This window comes from Hyalella azteca, unplaced genomic scaffold, assembly GCF_000764305.2.
Source record: "Hyalella azteca isolate HAZT.00-mixed unplaced genomic scaffold, Hazt_2.0.2 contig9036, whole genome shotgun sequence".
NCBI lineage: Eukaryota > Metazoa > Arthropoda > Malacostraca > Amphipoda > Hyalellidae > Hyalella > Hyalella azteca.
Window position 1 is genome coordinate 63,737 of NW_025939116.1, and position 24,769 is coordinate 88,505.

The window sequence follows — 24,769 nt, forward strand, 5'->3', positions numbered from 1 at the left end:
AAACGAGTGATGGACAAATGACAGACCTAATCCAGCAAATTTCGTTTCGTGTTGCTGTGGCTGCATACATTTTTTGTACTATTCATAATAAAGTTTAAACTTCGCTATTTGGTTTCACGGAAGTCGAACTTGGGCAATCAAAACCGCATAACCTAATCGACGTCTTTGTCTAAAATTTGCATCAAAAACACATATTGATCAAGTTCTTCCGATGATGGCTTCTCTCACGCGTCGTCGCGACAGAATGATTGCCAGTCTTTGTCGCATTTGGAGATAAAAAATAATGGAGAGGTTCACACAGAAGCATCATTACGATTTTGTGACAAATTCGTTGGCCCCCATGTAATCTTTGTCATTCGTCAGTCGTTGGTAATCAACGTCGGTCGACTGTGCATTGTGCCCAACTTCATTCCCTAACAGCCTACTTAACTACAGGAGAAAGACTACAAATATTTTATGGATCAACTCCACCTTGAAATTTTTTGTACGTTTTTTTTTGTTGCCAATGTTTGTTAGTAAGAGTTTTTCTCTCCGTAAGGTTCCTTCGTGACATTGACCCTTGAAATGAAAGATGATATCGACGTTATTTTCGGTTTGTACTCGTATTGTATGACGCGAGCCTCAAGTGAATGCACATAAAGTGATGAAATTCTTCCGAATGAATCGAATTTTCTGCTAGGACCATCCAAATTGTGGCAGCTACAGTGTCCGAAATGGCTAAACGACCACCCGTTTTTTTCTGAATATTTTTTATTGCATTGAGAATACTGGATTTTAATTAAATGAGATTAAAATACGTTTAAAAACGGTTCCAACGCTATACGAAAAAAACTTTTTTTTCAAAATATACAAAGAAGAAATTATGGAAATTAGAAAAACCTAGGTGGAAATGGTTACAAGATCATGATGGGTTTATCTTCATTTTAGTATCTTTCTGTTATATTTTCATATTAAAAAGTACAGCAACATGAAGAATATCCTGATTTTCGCCATTTAGGGTACTTCTTGTGTACTTTTGGTGTAGTTCAGTGTCCTCATTTATATTTTTTCGAAGTAAACAAAATGCCAAAAGGGAGAAGACTCTCAGAGGCTGAGAAGGCGCAGATATTGGCCTTTGCGAAATACGGTAGAAGCCAACGGGAAAGCGCAAAGGAAATAAAACGCTCAAAAACCGTTGTACAATCATAATTTTCCAATGCGGGCGGCTAAGGATGAAAAAACACGCTGGACCAACCCCAAAATTAACCGACAGGGATCTTAGGCGACTATTTTCAGAGGCGTCTAAAACTGGCGCTACATCTTTTTCTATAAAATTGGCCACTGGAGTGTATGTGACAGCACGACGCATCCGTCAGATATTGCATGACTCGAAGAAATTCAAGTACATGAAGCGGAAAAATGCCCCTATGCTTAAACAAAAAACATGTTATCAACATACTAAAACTGGCTGAATAAAATGTAGTTTTCGGCGAGGGATTATCTTCAGCGATGAAAAAAAATCACTCTTGATGGTCCAGATGGAGGGCATGCTATTGGTACCACCTGGACCGTGAGCCTGAATTCTTTTACAAGCAGCAATCTGGTGTTGGATCGGTCTTGGTGTGGAGGGCGCTCAGCCGAAAGGGGAAAATCAACTCCAGCTATTTTACAAGAGAGACAAGATTCCGAGGCATAGCACACGCTATTTCACCATCTTCTCCCTTTTGCCGATGGAAACATGAGGGATCATTTGTTTTCCAGCAAGGCAAAGCTTCGATTCACACTTCAAAGTCAGCAAACAAGTGGTTCCAAGAGCAGAATATTATCCTGTTGGCTTGGCTAGTGCTCAGCAATGACCTCAATCCCACTTAAAACTATGGGGCATCATGGCGAGAGATGTTTACCAAAATGAGCGCCAGTTCCAATCTGTGAGTGACCTGAGCACGGCTATCCTTCGTTCCTAGGATAAAATTCCTCAACAGACTCTGGATTATTTGATAAATCGCATGGGGAGAAGATATATTAAGGTAATTAAGGCAAAAGGAGGTAAATTTTCCTATAAAACGAGTGTATGGGATCCAAAAACGGAAAACCCTTTCTTGATCTATTATAACCATCTCCACTTAGGTTTTTCTAATTTTCATAATATCTTCAGATATATTTTGAATTTTTTTTTCGTATAGCGTTGGAACCGTTTTTAAACGTAGTTTAACCTCGTATAATTAGAATCCAGTATTTTTCATGCAATAAAAATATGCAGATAAAACGGGTGGTCGTATAGCCATTTCCGACTCTATATTGCAAGATGAGATGCTATCAAGCTCATTGGAATCTAAAGAAGTCATCGTTCCGGGTATATGGTCAAGGGATTTATGTAAGGGGCATCACGGCGAGGGATGTTTACCAAAATGAGCGCCAGTTCCAATCTGTAGGTGACCTGAGCACGGCTATCCTTCGTTGCTTGGATAAAATTCCTCAAAAAATTCTGGATTATTCGGTAAATTGCATGGGGAGAAGATACATTGAGGTAATTAAGGCAAAAGGAGGTAAATTTTCCTATAAAACGAGTGTATGGGATCCAAAACGGAAAAAACTTTCTTGGTCTCTTATAACCATTTCCACCTAGGTTTTCTAATTTTCATAATATCTTCATATATATTTTGAAATTTTTTTCGTATAGCGTTGAAATAGTTTTAAGACGTAGTTTAACCTCGTATAATTAGAATCCATTATTTTTTTATGCAATAAAAAATATGCAGATAAAACGGGTGGTCGTATAGCCATTTCCGCCTCTATATTGCAAGATGAGATGCTATCAAGCTCATTGGAATCTAAAGAAGTCATCGTTCCGGGTATATGGTCAAGGGATTTATGTATCTAAACAAATTGCGACGTTTAACTGCTATTCAGCTCGAATTCATGAAGATGTCTTTGATTTGCAAGTGCAACATGTTAACAGTATATAATTAAGCAATCAATTCCAGTAGGTGAATAAAATTTTAAAAAGAAATAGCATATATATTGAAATATAATGCGTATATATTAGAATGAGGAATCATGATAGAAAAGTAATTACACGAGAACTTTTCGATTATTTCTAATCAAAATATTAAATGATTTGCGAACCGAAGTGAAAGAGCTACAAGAAATGATATTGATTTTTCAATTTCAGAAAAAGAAATTACTTCAGTTTATTTATTTCGTGATTCCCGTTCATTACACAGTCATTTAAATTAACTGGATATTGGGATTAATTTAAAACAATTAGATTCTGTGAAACTAATTACCGGCAAATGTTTTATTCTCAACTATTGGGTGCGATGATGAAAAAGTGAAACATTCATCCAAGTTTAATATTTTTGAGAATTTTTGAGAGAGAAGTTCAGCGGTTACTTTGAGAATTTCTGCTATTACTGGGAAAACCTGCTATAGAAAATTCATTGAACGAGAAAATCTAATTGATTTCACTTCTATGAGAGTCCAAAAAAAGAGGAAAGCTACGAACTATTCGTATGAATATGAATGGCATGCAATATATTGATTAGAATGCAAATAGTTATTGTGTCGGTCATACCCAACGTGTAGTAAAAATATTTAACAGTATTAACATTCTAGAACATCGTATATATCGAATACAAATTTGGTGACTGGAATAATGACTATACGAGTAACATTTGATATGGAGAATCACACGTAGATCACAATCAGTATATCAATATCAGAGAAGTTATGCTATACACTGAAATGTGAGAAAAACTTAAACATTCTCATGTGCTTTGTCAAGAATGAGACTTTATGATATGAATTTAATACACTCAACGATCTACTTATAAGTCTATGCCTGGGTTTAGTCTCTCGTGATGACAATGAGAATAAGCGACACATAAGCCATAGAAAAAGGTTAAGTTCAATTCTCACAATGATTTTCTCGCCTGCAAAAACTAGCATTTTCCTACAGCAACACAAAAAAATGCATTCCGATCTGTTATCTTTTTAATTTAAGTCCATGACTCATGATTTTTTTGTCAGCAAAAACTAACATTTGCTGACAAAACCATAAATGTATTAAATAAATTCTATGCTTTTAAGAAATGAAATCAGATCTGTTTAATTTTTTATTTAATTTCCTAACAAGAATTAATAATTCTTCCTCGGCAATATGTTAATTGTAACGTGAGATACTCTACAGCCGAAAGTTAAAATTTCTTATTGGGCCGCAAAAATTTCCAATCCACACTAAAACGTTGCATCAAATTCGCTCTGGATGAAATGGCACAAAATTTCATAATAACTAGATTCTTAACAAATAATTTTAGGAATTAAAAAGTGTAAATAAGCCTCTCACTCACAGCAATAATTTAAGTGCTTTAAGCAATTTACTCATTTTTCACACGTTTACTATGTACACGTACGAGATTGCAATAAAAAGCACTCACTCGGACAGCACACAGAGCGTTCCAAGGAAAAACAGATCTGATTAAATCGATTCCGAAGGTGCAGAGCATCTGAAAATATATTGCGAAAACAAGATCATTGAAAAAAAAACGTAGAGCGGTGGGAATTCACACCACACGACAGGTGAATGCACGAACTACAAGACTATATGTACGAATATACAAGGTAATGATTGTATACCAGGGGAGTATTGTGACGTTCAAACGTTCTCAAAATGAACTAAGAAGACGTTTCAAATAAAAATATCACAAGTGATGAATGTATAGAAGAGGCTATGATAGGTAAAAAATACATTTATGCTATTGTGCTTATTATTATCATGAAAATGCGAACGTAATTACGTAAAACGACATTGAAAATATATCGTATTTGTAATTTAATTACAAATCAAAATTAATTTTCGAAGCTCTGTCGAGAACCGCCGAAGAATAAATTCGTAATGAATATATGCAATAAAAACGCATTGCCCGCCCTTGTAGGCTAGAGCTCATCAATTTGTTTTCAAGGTCCTCCAGAGACACAAATATTTGTAAACAACATTGAAAAACAAGATTTATTCGCAGATGAAGCTGATAAAAATAACACCACTCTGTAACATCATCAACAATAAAAGCCTCTAAATGTCAACAAAGAACGGTGCATCATATCAACGAGGATATCTGCGTCCGACTCAGAACAATGCATATTAAAATTAAATATTACATTGCGAATATTGACATGTTTTCACAATAGTAACCTATACGCTTATAAATTATGTAAAGCTCTCTGTGGTGGAGTCGTACCTGAACAGGTCCTTTAAGCTTTTTTAGAAATTATCTATTGCCACCAATAACATATGAGTCGTCATTTTGTAAGTTCTTTAATTCATTTAATTCAGGGCTTCTAAATACAATCAACAAAAGATACAAAACCTCAGATACAAGTGATTTTAAACAGTATACAGACCTCAAATACATTAGTTAATTATACGACCAGTGTTGACCTTCACATCCCATATTATGAGCAAACTGAATTTACGATTATTACAAAACGATGAATTTACGATTGTTACAATGTTAATAAAATTTTGTGGCACTAGACCGAATCAAAGAATGAACTTCAATATAATATTTTAGATTCTCTCCCAGAAAGAAAGCGAGGGCTTGAGATAAAAAGATATATTAAATAATATTTGAAGAGAAATTTCGACTTTTTAGTGGATTATTTTTCTTTGTTTTGCACATTCGAGCTCATGGAAACAAATGAATAAAAGCCTCAACGAAGAATTGAAAATTCAAGCCACACGTCAGCTTAATTTCAATACCAGGAACAAAATAAACTGGACCTTCATTGACTCTTCTTTCTTTACGCGAAATTAGCCACAAGTATTCAATGTCGCTGCCCAACGCATCTGATACCGATAGAAGTATTTGTTTTCTCACCTTACAAATTAAACTTAATGAATTGAAAGGTCAAACATGAAAAGGAAATAAATATTTTAAAAAATTTCCCTCCGCATTTTTGATTTTCGACAGGGCAACAAATAAAAGAAGACATAGGCTCTAACAAATGTCAAGGGCACATTGTGATATGACACACTTCCTTCCTGTAAATTTTAATTTATCAAGGAAAATTTTTTGAGATTTTATGGTTCCAATATTTTCCCTGCGATTGCATCTATTAATGAAGCTCTGGGAGTCAAATCTAATAAACTCTTACACCTTCAGTTCACATACTTCTTGCATCAAGTCGTAAAAATGTGGACTTTGGATTTAAGTTCGTGGTCTCGTGTTGACTTGCATTCCTTCTGTCGCTGAAGAGTCTTTTTTGTAGACGGAAAATGTATTGCCACTGAAATTGTACGGCTCTGATTCTACGTACATTGCTGGTAGAAACTACAATACGGAAAAAAATGATTTCAAAAATACATTTATTAATTATTTAATCGAGTAAACAAACGGGTTGTTTCTCAAGTTTAATGTACGCCGCAAGACTTAGAGACACGGCTGTAGTTCAGGTGTAATAGCGTTACTTCGATGTAACTTCGTGAGCTTTTAATGATCTGCTGATAATTTTCCGCCAAGGAAACCTGTTATAACGCAGATCAAACGAGACATTTTCCCAACATTATCTTCACCTTTAAAACCCAAACTTTATCCGCTCGACATCTGGAGATGATTCCTAAAAAAAACTGTAGCATTTCTCAATTTCCTAATATATACCTTTGAATAAACCTACTATACCACCATCGCATTATATATTTAGCGAGTTCTGCTCGTTAAATTACATTGAACTTGATATGAGACGGGTTCTGATAAGCGTACTCAAGACTAGATGCATAAGATTTTATTACGTTAAAATTTTTATATTTTACCTGGACTGAAAATCTGTTGGATCACCATTTGAAGTCTCCTGTGCTACGGAAATTTTCATACATCAAGTTTGACAGGATACTTTGATGTCGTCCGGCGACAAAAGGCCGCGTCAACTTTACTTAATCAATTTAGAAATTTGTAACACTTTCTAGAGCACTTCACAGTCTGATTTTTGACCACGCCAAGGATTTTAGGAGATCTTACTAAAGTTAAGTGACTTAACCAAACTTTTTCTGTGATAAATAACCGGCGATTTTTCAAGCTCGTCAGCTTGTAACCCTCAAAATTGTCTCACATGAAATCAGCCAGTTATCACTCGTAAATGCATAAAATTCAAAATTCTCTATTTAAAATTAGTTTTACATCGTGGAGCCGACGACACAAAAGATGGGATGGGAACAATTAATAGCAAGTTCATTTTTCCCAATACAGTTACAGTGGTCACGTTGTAATTACAGCTCTAAACACCCATGATTTTTTTAACTGTGAAACCAGGTATTGAGTAGAAAAATAGCACCAGGAAAGCAGCCAGCGCCAGCACGAGTAACATCTTGAGTATTAGCCACTTGTAGTTGTGCCAGATGATGTAGCGGATGCTCTTCAGTGGGTTCAGGAACCACATGAACGAGGCGTCCGGACGACTGCAATATTATAAAATTGCCAATGATTTTTAAAGTTCAAAACAATGGCAGCTGAGCAACAATTTTTAAATCATCCTTCATGAGTCATTCATATAAGTGACTAAGCATAACATATAAGCGACCAAGCATAATTGAATGGGAACAATTTTTTTTATTTCTAATAGAAAGCAGGAAAAATATTAATAACGGAAAAGAAATAATATACGTTTAAAAATTACTTTTTAAAGATAAAACTTCCAAAGAATCCAGTGTCTCCAATCTTACAGATGTAAAATGAATTTCTCATTTAATTTTCGGATATTAAAAAAATTAATTTTGCATTTTTTTTCATATATAAAATTTTTTTAATATATAATTTTTTTCAAATTAGTTATTCTGTTAATTGATTCATGCATTACCTCTGATTTCACACAAGTGTGAAAAATTTCATATCAATTAGACAGGTAAAAGTGTGTCAAATATCAGTTATAAGATTTGTAGCTGACAAAATTATTTTTTCCATTTTCTAATATTGAAAAAAAAAAATTAATTTTTAAAATCATTTATTTTGACATTTGATTCATGCATTGTCTCCAACTTTACACATGTGTGCTAAATTTCAGATCAATGGGATAAGTAGAAGTATATTAAATTTCGATTACAAAATTTGTAGCAGACAAACAAACAAACAAACAACAAGAAGTGAAGTTAAAGAGAAGTGTTGTAAAAGGGAAAGTCTACCTGGCATGAATTAATTATTGGTCCACGACAACTGCTTAAAAACTTCAGATTGGCAAAAATATTTCGAATATACAAAAACTTTCTATAACTTGATATTATAATTTGGTGGAATATTTCAATCACTAAAATATTCATGATTCACAGTTTAACTAAGAAATTAAGAAGCCCTCTAATGGCTGAAAGTTGACCAAATTTTATTCTCTTGTATGATAAAATTTGTGATGAAAAACTTCAAAATCTGAGCAACAAATTACCGCTATATGGTCACAGAAACTAATATTTGACGAATGAAGTAAATACACAATATTATTTCTGGTAATCCACTAAGAAATACGAATTTGTGGAAGTTGAAAGTCAGGTGAGACATGATTAAATTGAATGAAACATTTGAATAATTATATAGAATAAGAGAATAAGTCTTACTTGGGTTTCTCCAGAGGGTCTGGCTCGTTGCGGCCTAAGCCAGCGGGAATTTTCTCAGCCTCGTCTCTGGTGAGCAGCTGAATCTCTGCTTCAACTTTTCCCTGAAAATAAATGTTAATTTTTTTGCCATTTAGCAGGATTGGTATTCTACTGCTTGCTTTGAACTATTCTTCAATAAAATGACCTCCAAAATAATGAAATTTATTAAAGAATTTAATAAATAGATTTAAAATAAAATATGGAAGCTTGAGTTGTTTAATATTTCTCGTATGACCTGGCACTAATTTCCTTCCGTTGAAAAAATATATGCCTTGTTCGAATAAAATTTCAAAGGATACTCGGCAGAAGTCTTTCAACATATTCTAGTATTTTCATTTCATACAAAATTTCACCCTATTCTGAAATAGCAGCTAACGATCAAAATTCTTCTTGAATGCGAATATTTTCCTTAAGTCAGTTTCTCCTCAATGCTTTTATAGCGCGCCTGTTATCTGGATTACGATAAATTTGACCAAATCCTATCATATGGCTATCATTACGAACGTATGTGGTCCATGTTAAAGCCGATAAAATTTCTTCGATGAAAAATTAGAATCACAACCATATCTGGCTTTAAAGATACAGTAATTAGTCAGCGGTGGACAGACATTTGTGATATAATTCTTACAGTGAGTTCCATTTCCTCGTTCTCCTTCTTGATGTAGAATGGCCACCATCCCTTAACTCTTCGCTGCTTGAAGATGCTGATCATAGGGACGGAGCCGTCAGTCTTAAGCATGCTTAGCGTGCATTGCTTAGAACTCTTAGCACCTCGTGGGAAACGGTTCAGGTCCAGCGTAATCGCCCCTAAGAAGTCGTCTGCTGAGAAATGATCTGCATCCCAAACCTGTGCAGTAGATTATATTTTCTGAGTAATAAGCACAAATTATAAATCGTTCAGCTCCTGAATGAGTTCCGATATTAATTTATAATTTTTTCATAAGGGAGAATTTCCCAGCTTGCTCTGCGTTGCCTTGGGGAATAAAGCAATAACTGTTATCCAATATATTTCAATCGACATTTTTCAGTCCACCCGACCAAATGATGCTTTGGCGCACGATAACTTCATCACAAAGTAACGAATATGGGGCAAATGTCTTAAATCAATACTCGAATTAAGGAAGTACACATGAGAACACAGAGAAATTCTAATCTGTCGTCAAAATCACCATGGGAGAACTCACAGGAGAAAAAATAGGAAAGAGAGCCATAACGAACAGGAATATCATTTGTTGATGCCACTAAAACAACAGCATTTTCATAGTGTAGGCGATCGCCTCTGCTAGCAGAGGCTGGACATAGGCTATGCATGTCCTGTGTGTAGTAGTCCTTGCTATAAGCAAAGACAGTCTTTTTTGCGTTTTTTTATGTCTGGTCATGAAGTATTTACAATAATGCTGCAACAAAATTGTTAACTATCAAAATACCTGAAGTTCAAGTCTGGCAGGAATTTTGCACTCAGTTTCATCCAAAGAGAAGAATGTTTCTTTCCTGCTGATGACAATTTTTTCTTCTGCCACTAGATAGTCGAAGGGGAAGATGAAGCGCCAGTTGAAGTTGCCCTCGCCGGTCAGGGAGCGGTAGTGAATATCCGTGCACTGCGCGTCCTCGGTGCCTCTCAGCCACCTGAGGGAAAAACGTGAAAAGAACATATCAGTTCTGTGTAGTGTTGAAGTTTATAAACCATCTCTGAACCCTAATATACAAGCGGAAACTAATCTACAGGATGGCAACGCGTCGCATTAGTATGCATTTTATTTTCGTCAAGCGTAGACCACCAAAACCCTATTCTCCGCGGCCAGAACATAATATACGTTCTGGGTAACCTTGTGTTACACTATAACCAGCGTCGCTCTGTCGGATTACTTGTAAAAACAAAAGGCGTGTACAGCACACGGAACAATTGAATATCCCGGAAAAGTATGAGTAAAATTCATAATTTAAGTTGACCTTGACATCTTCAAATAGAAAGTAAAACCAAAATATTATTCATGAGAGAAAACCTGAAAACGACAATAGGCTCATTCCTGGAACAATCGAATGAATTGTGAATTCGAATAACTTATGAAAATTATGAATTAATGGACAATATTGCTAAGCCAATAATTGCTCGAAATTATTCACGTATTGAGTGAATTTTGCACTCTGAACATTGAACATGATTCTATATTCGGTGCTAAACAATTGAGAACATTGCCTCTCATAATTTCCAAACTTCTACATTACGAAGCTAACGAAGTTCTGCTCAAAGGAAGAGAAATCGTTTTTCTCTGAACCTTGAGCAGCAATTGTGCTTCTGAGTCCAATTGATTTTAATTCTAGAACACTAATCTCACCCTTTAACGTAAATGTCGGACATTTTTTCGCCGGTAAAGAAGGCGTCGTCCTCCAGAACAACGTCGTCCGTGTTCCAGACGATGAGGCGAAGCTCGTAGCTTTTGGGCTTCCTCGGCGTGATGTCGATGGGCGGTCCGGGGAGAGGCATGTCCATCGGGAACATGTCCACCCACATCTCCAGCTTTCCCTGTAACAAGTATTACAATAAAAATATAACTCAGTACTCACTGCAGTGAGTGACAGAGAGCGCATTTTCTCGTCAACGAAAACGTGGTCACGGACGGAGAGACAGACGGATAGACAGATGGACATGGCGAGCACAATAGTGCATTTTTTCCATAAATGAGAAAATGCGCTAAAAACATCATATTGAGAAATTTTTTACGTGAAAGTCGTTCTAGTACAATCAGAATATAATATTGGAAAATATAGAAGTCGTTCACGTAAAATAATTGAGTTGAATGGTCCAAAATTGATGTCCAAAATATTTATTTGATCTTTTATAAAAGAATTATTCTTAGTTCATTTTGATTCATAAGTTAGAGAAATCATTTTATGTATAAATGTAAATTATCTTTCTCAGTCGTTGAAATTTTTCCTTTACAACGCTCGCGGAAATAGCAAAGAATAAATTCGTTATTTACACAATTCTATCACAATTACAAATCCGGTCATCGGCTCCTTGATATTGAGCTTCACACCTGAAGCTGCTTTCCCATTTGTGTTAATGAGAACCTGACAATTTTCAGACCAGCAGCAACTTTTTGACTTGCTACTTTATGAATTTAATTAATGTAAACCGTCGAAAACAATTTTTTAGACTTAAAAAAAATTAATTCGGTTCTGAAATCGGGCTTCAGACCTGCCCAATGTCAGGTTTGTCTGGGTTGTAAACAACCTTCTAACTTGATACTTTATGAATCTGATTAATTTAAACCGTCTAAAGCAGTTTTTTAGAAGCGACAAATTAAATTCGGTTCTGAAATTAGATTCAGACCTGCTCAATGCCAGGTTTGTCGGGGTTGTAGAGTATCCTGGTCTCGATGTGCTCCGGCACCAGACGACACCCAACCTTTGGCACTTCTTCCCATCTGTGCAGCACCGCCAGTGCCAGCTGCTCCTCAGAAACTGTACAAATAACGATAACTATAAAATATTTTACAGAAAAGCTTCAGGAAATAATTGAATTACAAACTGATGTTTTGCTAAAGCGATATATAATTATTCATCGAAATGCAAATTGTCTAGATTTATTGCATAATTTCAATAAAATTAAGGTGATAAATTTAATTCTTGTAATGGGACCCAAATGAATTCAGAAATCTACTGTTTTCTGAAAGCATAATTCGAACATATATAGAGAAAAGAAGTTAGTGAAGGAAGTTGTTTAGTTTAGTGATAATTTTTCCATCAGGAATTGAATTCATTTAAAAAATTACGTACCTGATGAAGTGGCAGAAATGAAAAACACGCCAATCAGTAAAAAGTATAACTCAGTACTCACTGCAGTGAGTGACAGAGAGCGCATTTTTTCGTCGACGAAAACGTGATGTCACGGACGGACAGACAAACGGACAGACGGACGGACATGGTGAGCACAATGGTGTTTTTTACCAAAAATGAGAAAATTCGCTAAAAATATTCAGCTAAAAAATTTTCCGTTGAAAATTCACGATTGGACATCACTTAAGTTTAGTTATCATAATAAGAGGAACTTATACGTTCCGCGTAGACGAGAAAAATTATTAATTAGAATCTATTTCTGTCGGGTTAACATTTGCTTAATTCATGTAACATAATATGACCGGAATTATTTATATTAATCACTATATTTATATTAATCCCGTACATGTTCAGGATTTGTGGCACCCGAGGTTTATTGTTCATTTCGTCAAATTATCTTTACAAATCTCTTGGTATTTCTCAAGTAAAGCGATGTTGAGCAATGGTTGAACCATTGAGGTCCAAATAAACTGGGTCAAGCACTCTAAATATATTCCCAGTGATGAGTAAAATATTCAGAAAGATAGCGAAGCTTCAGCCAAACTCCTTTGGAAACCATACAAGCTACAGGTTAATTAACTAATTTGTTTCGATTAATTTCCAATCATTGGAAGAGAAATTAAGTGTAAATTTTCATACCAGAGCTGCGATTTGAGATGATTGCGTGATCCCACACAAACACGTAAAGCAAATATATATATCCTTAAGAAATAAATTGTTTCTCATCCATGTGTCTGAACCCTATGTCCTTATCAATCTAAAGCAGAAATCATGGTTTTGAAATTTCTAACAAAAGTAGAAATTCCAACACTAATCCGATATTTATATGCAGAGCGTCAAAATTTCAATGACAAATTTAGTAGTCAGATGTGACAGCCTAATAAATAAGAAGGAAATAACTCTCATTCAACTCATGAATTTATATCGCTTATGCGATCAAATCTGATTTTTCATTGCAATTCCCAGTGACAGTAACGACTACTATGCAACATCATTGTCCAAATTGTGAGCTTGTCTTGATAGTAACAGATCAATTATCATTCTCAATTATCAATCCTTAATCATCATTACCATACATCTGATTTATAATATCCTGTCATTCTTAATGTTTTTCCTTTCTAATTCAAGAAATCAAGCGATCAGTATAAGCACTTTTTAACTCACAGCTCGTAACGCTTCTGCAGGCCGCAGGTCGCGCGGTGTCTCGAGTAGAACCTGTTCTCCAAGTCAATTCTGGTCTCACCGATGATGTCGTCTGAACCAACCAAGTCCCAGTCCAGAATATTTATGGTAAGCATCGAGTCTTGGGGAAAAGTGGCTTCCACTTCAAAGCATCTGAATACACACAAATCAATGTTATGTTTTTAAGTTTTTAAATTCCGGGTTGAATTGACTTCGATCATGATTTCTTGCATACATTGCTGCATATCAATATATAATCAATCATGATGTGATATTAGGAAAGTTATTGTATATTTTGAATGGTACATTCTATGGTATTTCTTTACTCAGTCGTGAAACGACTGAGTCTCTGACAAATGGCTGAGTACTATTTATCTGATAAAGTCAAAAACTTGTATAAAATTTCTACCATGATGAAGAGTATGCACGCATTTCCGGCTCAGTATTGCAACAGCAACATATTCAATGAGTGTAATTCAACTCTCATTACAGACCCTCGTATGCTTTCGCTCACCACGATAACAGCTTTGCATCTTTATATATATTTTAGCTTGATAAAATTTGAACGATAAAGGCGTTGATTTTTGTTAATCGGCGACATACTGGCGTCAAGAAACTATAAATTGACTCATTTAGGTTCACTCATTTCGGAGAATCGGTGTAAATAACTTCATTAAATGTACACAACACGTCATTATTGGCAATAAATGTATACGCTGAGAAACACTCGTGCCTAGGTTTTGCCACTCTATTGACTCACTTCCCGAAGACAGGATTGAGCTGCTTTGAAATGTAATTCTCTTTGTCAGAGATCTTCTTGCTTCCCAACTGCACGACGATGTACGGGTCAGCCTTGCCGTTGAGGTCCATAGGATGCAAATCGAGAGCTTTGACGATGTAGACTCGAACCAGCACGTGGATAGGCTCGTTCGACGGTAAGCCCTGCTCGACAAATGTTAGGTAAGAGAAATAAAATAATCAAAGTTGCGAAAAGGGCGAAGAATTTTGTTCCTATGGATAAATAAAACGGGCTCGATCGACGGATTTTTTTCCGGGATATCCGCCATAATAGCAATCGTTAAGCAATCAATGATACTTTAGTCAGCTGTTAACCTGCTTCTAAATGATTCATTAATTTTACTACATTTATTCTGTTGTAAACATTGACAGTGAAACAGAAATCCACAAATATTTTCAATATATCAGTCATATTCCTTGTTTACAGGATTGTTAGGAGTAATTAAGGATCACTTGCTCGCTATGCGAACTTAATTAAAACATTATTTGTTATGAAATCGCACAATTATTGTTATATTTAGTATAATCATTTATTCTCCAAGCAACAATAATTGATGAAGATTTTTTCAGCCGAACAAATTGAGTGATTAATTCGAACACAATTCTACGGGCAGCTTCCATATATATATGGGTTGGGAACCAAAAGGTGACAGTGAATATGGCGGTAATAGCTGCTAGAGAAATAATGGTGATTAGCTGGGCAGACATCAAATATATCGGTAGTCTGAATATTTCTTCAGTATTATAGCATGCGCCACATCAATAGCTAACTCAAATTTACATTGATTATTTGTTTGCCATAAATATGTTCGTTGAAGACATTGAGTTGAGTGGAATTAAGTAAAAATTTGCATGACTACATGCAACGTATTCATGACAGCGTAATTACATGCAAGTTCCACATCCATATCAACATCTACACATTTAATGACTCGCTGAAAAAATTAGCAATGATATCAAAATGAAAGAACATTAAAAATGACAACAAATTTTTGAAAGCCTAAATAATGTATCAATAGAAAAAAATTACTTTCGTTGTCAATCAAAGCACGAGGTAAAACAGAATAAATTGCACATTTATCCGATAAGAAAGAATCCAGGAAATGCAAGTAATATTTTGGACAAAAATTCATGTAATGCTTAAATAAGACTCAAATCAGCGCTCATATATTGCACAATTGCAAACATATTTGAACTCTCTGAGCAAGAGAGTTTATATGTGTCCCAGGACATACTGTATGATCGATATCGTTCGCTATACAAGCGTTTATCAATCAATTTATATTATTGAACTATTTTTAGCACATTTTCTCATTTATGGAAGAAATGCACTATTGTGCTCGCCATGTCCGTCTGTCCGTCCGTCCGTGACCTCAAGTTTTCGTCGACGNGTAATATTTGGACAAAAATTCATGTAATGCTTAAATAAGACTCAAATCAGCACTCATATATTACACTCTTGCAAACATATTTTATCAATCAATTTAAAATATTGAATTATTTTTATTTATATGATATATGCTGCGGTCATATTGACTGTACTCTAGCTTGCACCCCTTAGCATGGGAATAAGAATTGCACTAATAAAATCATCCATAATTTACAGTCTCATCCAGGAAATGATTGGAAAAGGTTCTGGAGCCTGGTTCGAAATTTAGTCCGATATTCCAGCCTATAAAACGAAATCAGTGCTTCTCTCAAGTAGATTCAAATAATATAATACGTATTAATATGATAATATAATATTTCATTTAAAATTAATTAGTTGCAGGAAATGATGTGTAGCACAATGTAACATCGACGGATCGTAATATTCATTGAAGGGAACACTAATGATGCCTTATAACTTCCCTGCATGTGCTGTCTTGACAGTCCCAAAAGTTACCGATTATTTTGAGATTTTTTGCGCATTTTCTCATTTATGGAAAAAAGGCGCTATATATTGTGCTCTTCATGTCCGTCTGTCTGTCTGCTCGTCCGTCCGTGACTTCACGTTTTCGTCGACGAGAAAATGCGCTCTCTGTCACCCACTGCAGTGAGTATTGAGTTATATTTTTTATATATATGCTAGAAAAATCCTTCGCATATCTCGTTGATATGAAAGTAATAAGCATAATTGGTTATAAACAAGCAAACATTAAACATGAACCGCAGACAATTTTTATAGTATGAGCCAAGGAATATTTAAAGTAATTTAAAAAGAAAATTTTAGCTTGGTTGAAGGATGCCATTCAGAGGATTTTTATCGAGAAAAAAAATATTATATAATCTGTTACAGCTCATGTTTGGTTCAGGTATAAAACACTCTTTGCATTCAATAGGCAGCCAACATCACCGTTATAGAAATTATAATGCATATATACCACAACAGTGGCCGTAAAGGTTAACATATTTTGTTCCAGTAAATTTTGAGAGTTTTTTCAATTATATGTGTACAGAAATCTTTTGATAATATATTTATTTCTGGTTAATCAGTCATCTATTACTGCAAAATTCAGTAGATTTCTATCATCGCGGTATTCGTGCACTCAGCGATACGTTTAAATTTATAGCTACTCTTTTTAGAAACATTTTCAAATTTTCTACAAGTATCGAACGTAAAGTTTTATTTCTTTCGAGCATAGATCTCTTGTTCCCCCCAAAATTTTGATGCTGCCCGAATCCGAAATAGTAATAGAACGTAATTCGGACTCCTGAAGTACGTAAATCAGCCGCTCTCTATCCACCTCGGCTCAGGGTTTGAAAGGCATTTTCTGGGCAGCTTATAAGCTCGGCATGAAAAGGTTCGGCCGAGCCTTCTTATACTCTCTGGTGATAATAAGGTACTCCCATCATGATTTAATCTTGAAGGCATTTTCAAATATAAGGGACTCCTGAAGTACGTAAATCAGCCGCTCTCTATCCACCTCGGCTCAGGGTTTGAAAGGCATTTTCTGGGCAGCTTACAAGCTCGGCATGAAAAGGTTCGGCCGAGCCTTCTTATACTCTCTGGTGATAATAAGGTACTCCCATCATGATTTAATCTTGAAGGCATTTTCAAATATAAGGGAAACTTAAACATATTATAAAGTCAGAAAAAAGATTCTGATCAGAGGGGGGTTTCTATTGGGAGGCCAAGCAGACCGAGAATGACGGTAAGCCGAGTTTAGCGACTCTTGGGCGGAAGTCTAAGCAGTACCCGAATTTTGCTGAAATTTCTAAAATTATCCGTAAAATTTTCCGCTATCTGATCCACGCTAAAAATTACTGCACATATCTATGACTGTACGAGAAACTTAATAATAACGAAATATTAGCATATTCAAAGCTAGGAAACATTATCTATCACATTTCTGAACTGATCATGTCGCAGAGAATTAAATGTGGAATCTTTAATTCTAACTATATTCCGAGCATTATGTGACTGAGAGTTAAACAAGCATATCACGCCGATGAATATACGAGTACCTGTCATGAGAGTCCCGGCCAGATGAAGAATAGCATCAACATTAACACTGACTGAGAAAGCTTTATGGAAGCATTCTAGCAAAAAGAGTCAAATCCCAAACTATTGGGTCAAGGTAAATTGGTGGTGTTGTACGATAATAAATGTTGGTTACGCGTCTGCCAATGTGACAAGATTAAATCGAACAACGGTTCATTATTGGCTGGGGATTTGCTGGGCTTTCCTCCTGTACGAGACTCGTTTATACGTAGTGGAGCAAGTCAGTAAAGCCATGCTTTCGTATTGGAAATTATATAGGCGAAATCTCTGTAAAGTTTCCCTCTAAAATAAAAACCTTGCGCTTATCGTTCAATCTTAATTTAAATAATGAAGATATGTTTCATGCAAAAATCTAACATAATCTCAAAATAATTTCAGAAGCATAAGTGAAAAATTCGTTTTATCAGAGCATCGGTCACGTCTCTCTCTCGAATCCATTAACTAATAAATGTGATTTTAACCAAACATAGATGAGTTTGATAAAAAAGTATGAATAGGGGCTATAATTGCCACTACATTCAAAATCATTTGCCATATTCTGAGAAAACGTCAACAAATATATCTATTCTGAAGTATAATGTTTCATACCTCATATGGATATAAAACTGTTATGGATAAATTATGGATTACGGATTAATTACTTTCATCAATTACTTTCATCAATTAATTACATACATCAATCGACGAAATAATTATTTATAGCTGATATTGAAAGAATCTGATATGCGTACGTAGTGTCTTCTTGGAAGAGATCTTGGCTGATAGATATTTTTACTTCAGAGGAGACTAGCAGTTCGTGAGGGACATTTTAAGCTATAAAGAAGCATTCATGGTTACAGATCTATTCAGGTAAAAAATGAAGTCGTTTGAGAATTATTATAGATTCTCCTTGAAATACTTCACTTCGACACGCAAGGAGTTATCACTTTTTTCCCGTATCTAATTTGAAATAATTGGAGATATGATCAATTGGGACTCAGAAGCCAATAAGATGGGAGTTCTAGGTAGGATTAGCATAGATGAACAAGCAAAGCAAATACGTTCTACCACAGCAAGAAGAAATAAGACAAATAACCTGAGACTCCAGAAGAGTGAGTGCACCTCCCTGTGAAGAGCAGGCAACCACGTGAAAAGAAAGATCAGGGTACCGCAAACCATCAATAATTCGCGTTCAGTTTCATCTCAGACTTATTTACGAAATCTTCTTACTGGTTAATTTTAGCACCTCATTGGTACTAGGCACCAAATTTGCACATTGGAAAAATCTAATTGAATGGCCTGTGTTTAAAAAGGTTTATTGAAGTTTATTGTTGAACGGCTTCTGAGGTGTGAAAAGAGTGAAGGTCAAAAACCGTTGATCTCAACAGCTTTTTTCAGCCTAACATTCTCACCAACACATATTTTTTCTTCAATCTCTCTATAAAAACTTTGAAGAACCATTCTATTAGTGAACTGATGATAAAATTCAAGCAGGATGAAAAAAAGGTACAAGAATATTTGAAAATGACGGCGAAAAATACAACAAGATGTGAAGAAATTGGATCAGAAAGAAACATTTATACTAATAAGATTCATTCACAGGGTATTATGAAACCTGTAAGAAAGGTGAATAACTCAACAATGAAAGGTCACCTGGAAGAAACCCTGGCGTGGATCGCCTCCCATGATGGAGGTGTCTTGTAGGTCTTTGGGTAGTGGCCATCGGTACAGCTTCAGTGACCCCTGGTCGATGTAATGCAATATTTCAATTTATGAAACACGCATGAACTTGTAATTCTTGCTAGAAAGTGAAAACGTTTATCATCAGAAAAAAAGGTGTCGCGACTTTGAAACAATGCATATTTTTGGTTAATACAGTAATAATTGGAAATTTGTCCTTGCAAATTTGTCTGGGCTCTGTAAATTCGACCCGTTTTCCCAGAGCCCAGTAGAAATTTTTTGTTTTTCAATCCGCTCTTTATAATTTCTAAGATTGTTTAAATTTGTATGAAATTGTTCCGTGAAATAATATCATGTTATAAGACGCTATCTCTTGAAACTGTCACATCATAGACCAAGGCATAGTGCAGAGACAAAAATAACTGCTCGAGATACGGCTTCAAATGACCGCTGGTAATATAATACTATACATTCATGATACAGAAAACAATAACAATGCGCTATCTTAATAACCACCTGAATTATCTTTTGAAAATATTTCCCTTCGTTACAGTTTTTTCACCGTTAGTGTCAGCACATGCAAAGTTACGCTATAAAATTTTGCAACCGTGACTCCGAGAAGTCGCTGAAGTTACTTTCAACTGAAAATTATATTTCTTATTGCCTGAGTAAAATTATTTTGCCAGTTGCCTGAGTTCTAACTTAAAATTGAAATGCCGAATGTATGATCACCTGGTTTTCCTGCATAGAAAATAAGAACAGTCATGAGTCTCCTAAATCGATCACGCCAATTCAACAGCTCCACTCGTTCAATTATTACAATGCCAAATGCGGAGGATAATCACTGCTAACTTCCTTTAACTACACGTGATTAAATTGTTAGATTAAAATATAAACTGTTCAGTGAAGTGATACATTCTCTTATCGAAACTATGTTCAGTCAATTGAGAAACAAATCAATTTCTTAGCTTCGAGGCGACCAATCTCATGAAGGATAACAAATTGTATGAATTTACTTTGAATTTCCCGACGACCCTTGACTCGTCCTCGACCTCGTCGCCAGTCTTCTTGCCGCGGTAGAGCTCGAAGGTGTGAAGCCACTCGCGGAACCCGGAGAACTCTGCCTCCAGTTCCCCGGCCAAAACCTGCGAAATCTTATACATCAATGNTTGCTCTATAGTCAATACAACATATACATCATTGCTCTATTGCTCTATACATCATATACATCAATGCTCTGTTGCTCTATACATCATATACATCAATGCTCTATTGCTCTATAGTCAATACAACATATACATCATTGCTCTATTGCTCTATACATCAAATACATCAATGCTCTGTTGCTCTATACATCATATACATCAATGCTCTCAACACCAGCGAAATCAATTATTTCAATGTACTATTCATTCCACAATATTAATTGTACAGCTGATATGCCTCGCCGACGGCAAATTTCGACTGTAAGAACGTTTAGTCCATAGCTTAACATTAGAGCATGAGGTGGTTAAAAATGAAAACGATTAATATGTTTTTGGCTGAAGAAACTATTAATATGGGGTTGGGTGCTTAGAACTCATCCTATAACGCAATCTCCTAAGCCACGGATAATCGGGTATGCTTTAGATAAAGTAGCACAACCGGCAAACCAATAGATGCCTATATAATCATTAAATTTTTTAATTCCAAATGAATTTTAATCTATTTCTTCTTCATTCAGAACAGACAAGATTAGAAATTTCTAACAAAGAATAATACCGAGGTAACTAAGTTATTAATACCTATACTTTCATGATAGCCAGTATTGGCTATGAAGGCAAGCTGATTAGTGCAATGCTGCAATTATTCTGCAATGCTGATTAGTGAAATGAGCTTCCTGATATTTTATTCAGAACAATCCCAATTCGGTTACTTCAAACCGCTTATTTTACTGATTGCATTACTCGTCAGCATTTTTTAATCAAGACTTAATATCATCTTGAAAACTTTTGATTACAAGAGTTCGTGGATTTTATGGTTTGCAGTGTGGCATTGCGCTTAGTTTAAAAAAAATTATATGTTAATCCAATACAACGTTGCATCGACTGTTTCTAAGCAGCTTTGGTGTTAATTAAAATACCGTCTTTTAATTTCCTTGATGCATGTGCATTACCTCAGTACCAGCAGGACAAATTAAAACTTGTGCCAAACATCAATTAAGTCTTCTATTGATGTCTAGAATGGCTTCTAACATCAATTAAGCCTTTCATTAATTGAGCCATTTGCGCCAGTATTCATTTATTGATTGAATCTTTCAACAGTCCAAAGACCTTACGAACCATCACCAGGCTGTTCTCTTAAATCTAACAGACTCTTTATGTGCGATGCTCAAACAGTCATATACTTTTACCAAAAGCATCGCTGCCTATCAATATTAAAAGGCTTAGTCTCTGTTTATGATTTGTCATATGAGATAATTCACATAATACCGTTTTTACACTATTTACTAGACGGGATCAGCTTTCAATGTAAAGTCAAAGTTGACTATGAATTAATCCTACGCATTAAAAATGACAGTAACATTGGGAGGCATGTGTCGTTTCGCGTTTTTCTATAAAATATCATCCAATGATAAAAAATCGAAGTCTGACCTTAGTGCAGGCGATGTTTTTGATCTGCTTCCTCCTGTGGGCTTTAGGGCTGAGTTTATGAGCCAGTTTGGCGGCGCTGAGAGACCCGCCCTTGCCGCTATGTGTCTTGCGGTAGCTGTGGCTGTGATGGTCGCCGCCGCGCTCCGAGTGATACGCTAGGCGGGAGTCCGTGGTGGCCGCTCCTGCGACGACGCTGTGGTAGTGTGAACCGGACTGGTTGAGTTCCTCAAGCCGGCGCTCCGCTTGTTCTTCGATGTGTTTCTCTGCTTCCTGCGTTCAAATTACAAACGTGATTCTAGGAGACGAATGCAAAATTAACTTGATAGATATACTAGTTATTGACCAAAAGTCAAAGCTTGATAGTTCAGATTGAGTCATAAGACAAAGCTGTTAAAAATAAAATTTAGTCGACCAACGACAAAAACATTTAATTATACGTTCGCTAAGTTTCAAAATGGTACGGAAACAATATGCATGCATAGAATGGTACGGAAACAATAATCCAGCAATAGAGATGGCTGTTTATATTTTAAAGAGTAAGGATTTAACCTTAAATCCAGCGGTTTTTCTAGTATCTTGTACAAAACTGCACACTTAATTCTAACTGCTTGTCTTCTGCACCTCCACTAAAACGTAAAATAAAATTACGGTTTACACATACAAATGATAAATACATCACAAAAATTCAAAATAATCATATCAGCTCCTCCAGAGCCGCGAAAAGTAAGTATTTGCATCGCATCCCTCTAACCATTCGTAGTATTAAAATATCAAATTATTATACAATATTAGGGAAAATATTTTGTATTAGGGGAAGATATTCGGAAATAGCACGATAAATAATCGTGAAAGTCGTGAGAAATTGTAACCTGAGCAGCGGCATCGAGGGAGGCGAAATATTTGGTCCACCAGTCCCTGTTCTCCTCATCATCTTCGTCGACGTCGAGGCTGAGTTGCTTCTTCTTGTTCGCTTCCGTCTTCTCTTTCTTACTGATGCTTCCTCTCATCAGGCTGTTCGTTCCGGGCTGAGACTGAGCGAAACACGAAAATTTGGGGCATAGAAAAAATAAAACACTTGTATGTCACTTCAGTTGCTAAGAAGAAAACTAGTATGTCTCTTCTGTCGATAAGAAGAAAACTAGTATGTCTCTTCAGTCGATAAGAAGAAAACTAGTATGTCTCTTCAATCGATATGGAGAAAATTAGTTAGTTACATCAGTCGATAAGAAGAAAAGTAGTATGTCACTTCAGTTAATACGGAGAAAATTAGTTAATTACACCAGTCGAAAAGGAGAATGGTATATGGTCACTTCAGTCCAGACAACAAAATTTTTAACTTCACTTTACTGTATTCAAGCTTACTTTCAGGTTCACTAATGGGATCGAATGAATGACGTGCTCGAGAAACAATGGTTTTCTTTTTACTGGATAATCCCTCATTCCGTAAGACTGATATGCACTGTGAATTTGCTCTTAGCAAATAACTTTCGTTAGTAAATCAAAGTTTAAGTGTTTTTGCTTCGTGATGTCTAAACCTTGTCATTTTTTTTATTCCAGAATAAAGATGACGTGTAGTACTCGAACATTTTATTAAAATACGTAAACAATCCAAGCCATTGAAAATTAATGCAACAATCCAAGCCAACCTTCTTCCGAAAGCGTGAACTTGTATGATTTATTGCCTTGTGGAATAATGCATTGAAGGAAATCCATAAGCAAAGAAATTTTTAAGGAAATTCGAGAAATTTTCATTAAATACGTATCATATTCGTATACCGTTTTGAATGTAACTGATTGGTGCGACAAATTTACCAAGAAAACAGCAAAACCTAATTTAGATGGTGTTAGAAATCATGATATGTAAAAACTAAGCTGCTAGTATTTACAATTTAAAACGAAATATGAACGGTGTATAAACAATGGCGAACTGTACCAGTGATTCCAGGATCCAAGCTCCAAGCCGGAATCACCGGACGAGTCTGATTACCGTCTGTCCTACTAATCTGCTTGAAATGGTTACAAGATCGACTTCTCCTGTTGCTTTGCTTTCGAATTGTCTAACCGGTCATAATTTATCTGTAAGTGTAATTTTAACAATTGGTAGATTCGAATTATTGAATTTAAAACTCATTTTTGAGCAGGTGTACGAAACATTCCATATAAAAATTTGGTGACTTTTTAGAGGGCGTTTAGATTCCTGAGTAATTTCAATTAAGTTTATTAGGCCATATCCCTCCTAGTATATAGAAGGCAGTAATAGTCTTAACTCATGAATTGTTCCATTGAACCGAGTTATGCATCACATTATTATATTCTGCGGGAATAGTCTCACGTAGTCAATGGTGATGATGGTTTCTTTATCCAGAAGCGGAGAGGTTTCGGTGAGTCCTGCGTTATGTACGAACTCACAGGGCAATGTTCCCGACTTTCCCCTCACGATTTTGACAAAAGGCTTTCCCTTTGCACTTAACTCGACGTTGTTGGGTAGACTTTCACAGCCCTCTGCGAAGAATTTCAAAGTCAGTATAACAACAACGGCAGATATCAAAATACAGTGTATGT

General features: G+C 35.6%; 1 protein-coding gene across 1 annotated transcript in view; it reads right to left on the bottom strand.

The window, feature by feature from the left end:
- Positions 1 to 2,983: 2,983 nt before the first annotated feature.
- The window catches only part of LOC108682429 (otoferlin), a 59,478-nt gene continuing 37,692 nt past the window's right edge, over positions 2,984 to 24,769 (bottom strand). Inside the window, exons 27-40 of the mRNA XM_018171587.2 lie at positions 24,540 to 24,709; positions 23,077 to 23,238; positions 22,208 to 22,477; positions 20,591 to 20,719; positions 19,548 to 19,637; positions 14,394 to 14,575; positions 13,616 to 13,786; positions 13,091 to 13,095; positions 11,946 to 12,076; positions 10,948 to 11,135; positions 10,039 to 10,237; positions 9,240 to 9,458; positions 8,573 to 8,673; positions 2,984 to 7,429 (exon numbers count right to left, since the gene is read on the bottom strand). Coding sequence (XP_018027076.1) covers positions 7,249 to 7,429; positions 8,573 to 8,673; positions 9,240 to 9,458; positions 10,039 to 10,237; positions 10,948 to 11,135; positions 11,946 to 12,076; positions 13,091 to 13,095; positions 13,616 to 13,786; positions 14,394 to 14,575; positions 19,548 to 19,637; positions 20,591 to 20,719; positions 22,208 to 22,477; positions 23,077 to 23,238; positions 24,540 to 24,709 — 2,198 coding nt within the window. The 3' untranslated portion in view covers positions 2,984 to 7,248. The remainder of the gene's footprint in view (positions 7,430 to 8,572; positions 8,674 to 9,239; positions 9,459 to 10,038; positions 10,238 to 10,947; positions 11,136 to 11,945; positions 12,077 to 13,090; positions 13,096 to 13,615; positions 13,787 to 14,393; positions 14,576 to 19,547; positions 19,638 to 20,590; positions 20,720 to 22,207; positions 22,478 to 23,076; positions 23,239 to 24,539; positions 24,710 to 24,769) is intronic.